The sequence below is a fragment of the Octodon degus genome, unplaced genomic scaffold (assembly GCF_000260255.1).
Source record: "Octodon degus isolate 3935 unplaced genomic scaffold, OctDeg1.0 scaffold00067, whole genome shotgun sequence".
NCBI classification, from domain to species: domain Eukaryota; kingdom Metazoa; phylum Chordata; class Mammalia; order Rodentia; family Octodontidae; genus Octodon; species Octodon degus.
Genome location: NW_004524643.1, coordinates 2226346 through 2229235, shown reverse-complemented (window position 1 = coordinate 2229235; position 2890 = coordinate 2226346). Strand labels below are relative to the sequence as shown.

The window sequence follows — 2890 nt, the reverse complement described above, 5'->3', positions numbered from 1 at the left end:
CTATATAACTGATTACAATTGAAACAACATTGACTCACTAAAAGGTCTATGTTCTTATTAAATTCTGTTGAATGCAGATTAGATTTTTTTTTTGTGTGTGTGTGGAACCGAGGATTGAACTCAGGCCCTTGTACTTGCCAGGGAAGCTCTTATTCTACTGAGCCATCTTCCTGGCCCTGGATTTTTTGATACTCAGGACACATTGAGACTGTTCTTAAAGGCATGCCAATACATTTTCTTGAAACAACCTAAGCAAATGAGAATTTTCATTTTGTGTATGGGAATAACTAAAACCTTTATTAGATATGGTTTTCAAATAACAATAATGAGAAAATTGGAAATATCAATTCAAAGAGCAGTGAAATCTGAAATTTAAAAAAGTAGACTATTATGGGACCCCCCCCAAAAGGAAGACAAGAGTCTTAATACTATTCAATAGTTTCCCTCTGTACACAATGTTGCATATATACAACTACTCCATTTTTATTTTATTGATTTTATATTATAATGAAATCCCTTTAAGCAACCTAGGGCATACAGTTGGTGTCCAGCATAAGGGGAAGGAGTAGAAACACTTGATTAGCAGTTTTTACCCATACATTTTAAACAGTTTTCTTTTTGCTGAGATTTTAGTAATAAATTCATAAATTAGGAAAGACTTTCATTCCTTCAGTGTTAAAAATAGAAAAATGAACAGTGCCAACAACAGTGGCTTAATTATTGGTATACAAGAAAAACACAACACCAACAAGTTTTCTTAATTATGCATTTTAAATATCAATATGTGCATTTCATTTTTACAGTTATAAATTTTCTAACCTTTTAGACAACAGCATGTAATAATTTTGAATCAATTGAAATGTTGCTTTCAATTTGAAATATTGTGAATACATGTGTATAAAAAAATAACCCAATGTATGACTCATCTGACAGATGTTTAAAGATCAATAAAGGCTTATTTTTGAACATGCAGTTAGGAAGAGAGGGAAGCAAGCCAACCTCTCTATACTGTCTTGCTGCTGGCTTGGTTTTGCAGTGGTGTCAATAGTGGTTTTTGGAAGGAACCACGTGCCTTCATCCCATCTACTTAAGATCAGATACCACAATCATCAAGAGGGGTAGAGGGGACAAGACAGTGAAAAGACAGTGGGCAGGTGTTAAATGTCAAAATTTAAGTGTGCCTTTTGCACTTTGTCTAGGTGCAGGATAAAAACAAGCCAATGAAGGGGGAAAATTATATATAATTAGGAACAAAATTACAATTGAATCAAGACATAATAGCCGAATTAAGTTTTTTTTAATAGATTGCATATATAGATGCTTAGCCATACTCTTAAGATTAACTCTTTAAGAGCAGAACTTTATATCCAATTTACATGCTTCAGATACCACCTTTATTTTTTACAGTAAGGTCTTGTATCCAAATATCCACTTATACACTGAGAGCTTTAAGAAAAAAACAGGACACAGAGGGATTGCCATTTTTAGCAGCAATGAAGTATCACTAACCCCTTTTTTTACATACCGAATTCAAGTCACTATCAGAGGTGAGTGCACCACAAAGTCACTAGGTACAAAATTGCTAGTTCATTTTTAAATAAGTTGAAATTACCCCTGCCCCCCACCCCATTAATCCCTTTTATAAACAGCAAACATTTTGCTTTTATACATAGGCTAGCAGGCTTGTTTCAATATGAAAGTGCTAATTCATTTACAGATCTTTAAATCAGTTATGTAGTGCTACAATAAATGTCCAATAATCTACATAGGAACGATCTTTGATGAATGAAAATGATGAACACAGAATAAGGCTATCAGATTACCTTATCTTATTTACATACAAAGGATATCCAATGGTAAGGAGACAGAAATCGGACAAATACTCATAGGTATAAAAATTACATCTACCTTTGAGCTTTATACTGTAAATGAGACATTTTAAATAGTCCTGTAGCCCATGCCTATTTTTTTCCTCAGAAAAAGAAAAGCTGCCTTCATGACATCCCCTCGTTTCAGATTTTCCACAGTGTCACTTGAAGCTTCAGTCAAGATCTTACTTTCTTAAAAAAAAAAAAGAAAGAAAATACCCACTAGTTACCCCCTCCCCCACAATCCCTCTGGCTTCTTGTCCAGTGCCAGGTTGCATGATCAGGTCCCAACTCCTGGGTTTCTTTCTCTTTTTTTGTCCATCTATTGATCAATTAAGAGTAGATAACATGAACCAGTTCTGGAACCACTACAAGGAGAAACACAAGCTCTTCACTACAACCACACAGCAGGAAAGAAAGTGGTAACTCAATTCATCCCTGGTGCTGGGCCTCCAAAATTGAAAGAACTTGGCACAACTGGAGCACTGAATTTGTATCCTCCATGCTTCTCAATCATTTTCGATTCTAAGGAACAAATAAGTGAAATTTTAATTGGGTATTCAACTCTCTTACTACTTAGGTTGGGAGAGGAACTAACAATACTTAACAAACCAATAACAATAACTTAAGCACATTAGTAGCCAGAGTGTACAGGTATGCCTATGCAGAGATCACTTCTCTTATATGCTAGACTTTGAAGCCAATTTTTACTTTCCACTGTTAAGAAAATGAATTTTTAAAAACCTGAGTTAAATGTATTCATAAGGGCTTATCTAAAAAAGGAACAAAAATGTAACAAATGAAAAGCAATACAAATACAAAATATTATGCCTTATATACAAAAAGCGCCCCCTCCAGGCCTGTGGCCTTCTTACTGAGCTATACCCACATGCCTTTTTTTTTTAAATTTTTTTTATTTATGGGGGGGCAGCTCAGCCCACCAGGGGGCGGGGCTGGCTGGCATGTGGTGCTGGGGGATTGAACCGCGGTCCCTGTGCTTTGCCAAGCTTGTTCTAAGTAGG

General features: G+C 35.4%; 1 protein-coding gene across 1 annotated transcript in view; it reads right to left on the bottom strand.

Annotated features, from left to right (window-relative positions):
• Nucleotides 1-1280: 1280 nt before the first annotated feature.
• Ipo7 (importin 7) overlaps nt 1281-2890 on the bottom strand; it is an 80126-nt gene continuing 78516 nt past the window's right edge. Inside the window, exon 24 of the mRNA XM_023719322.1 lies at nt 1281-2393. Within this exon, the coding sequence (XP_023575090.1) occupies nt 2296-2393 (98 nt within the window). The 3' untranslated portion in view covers nt 1281-2295. The remainder of the gene's footprint in view (nt 2394-2890) is intronic.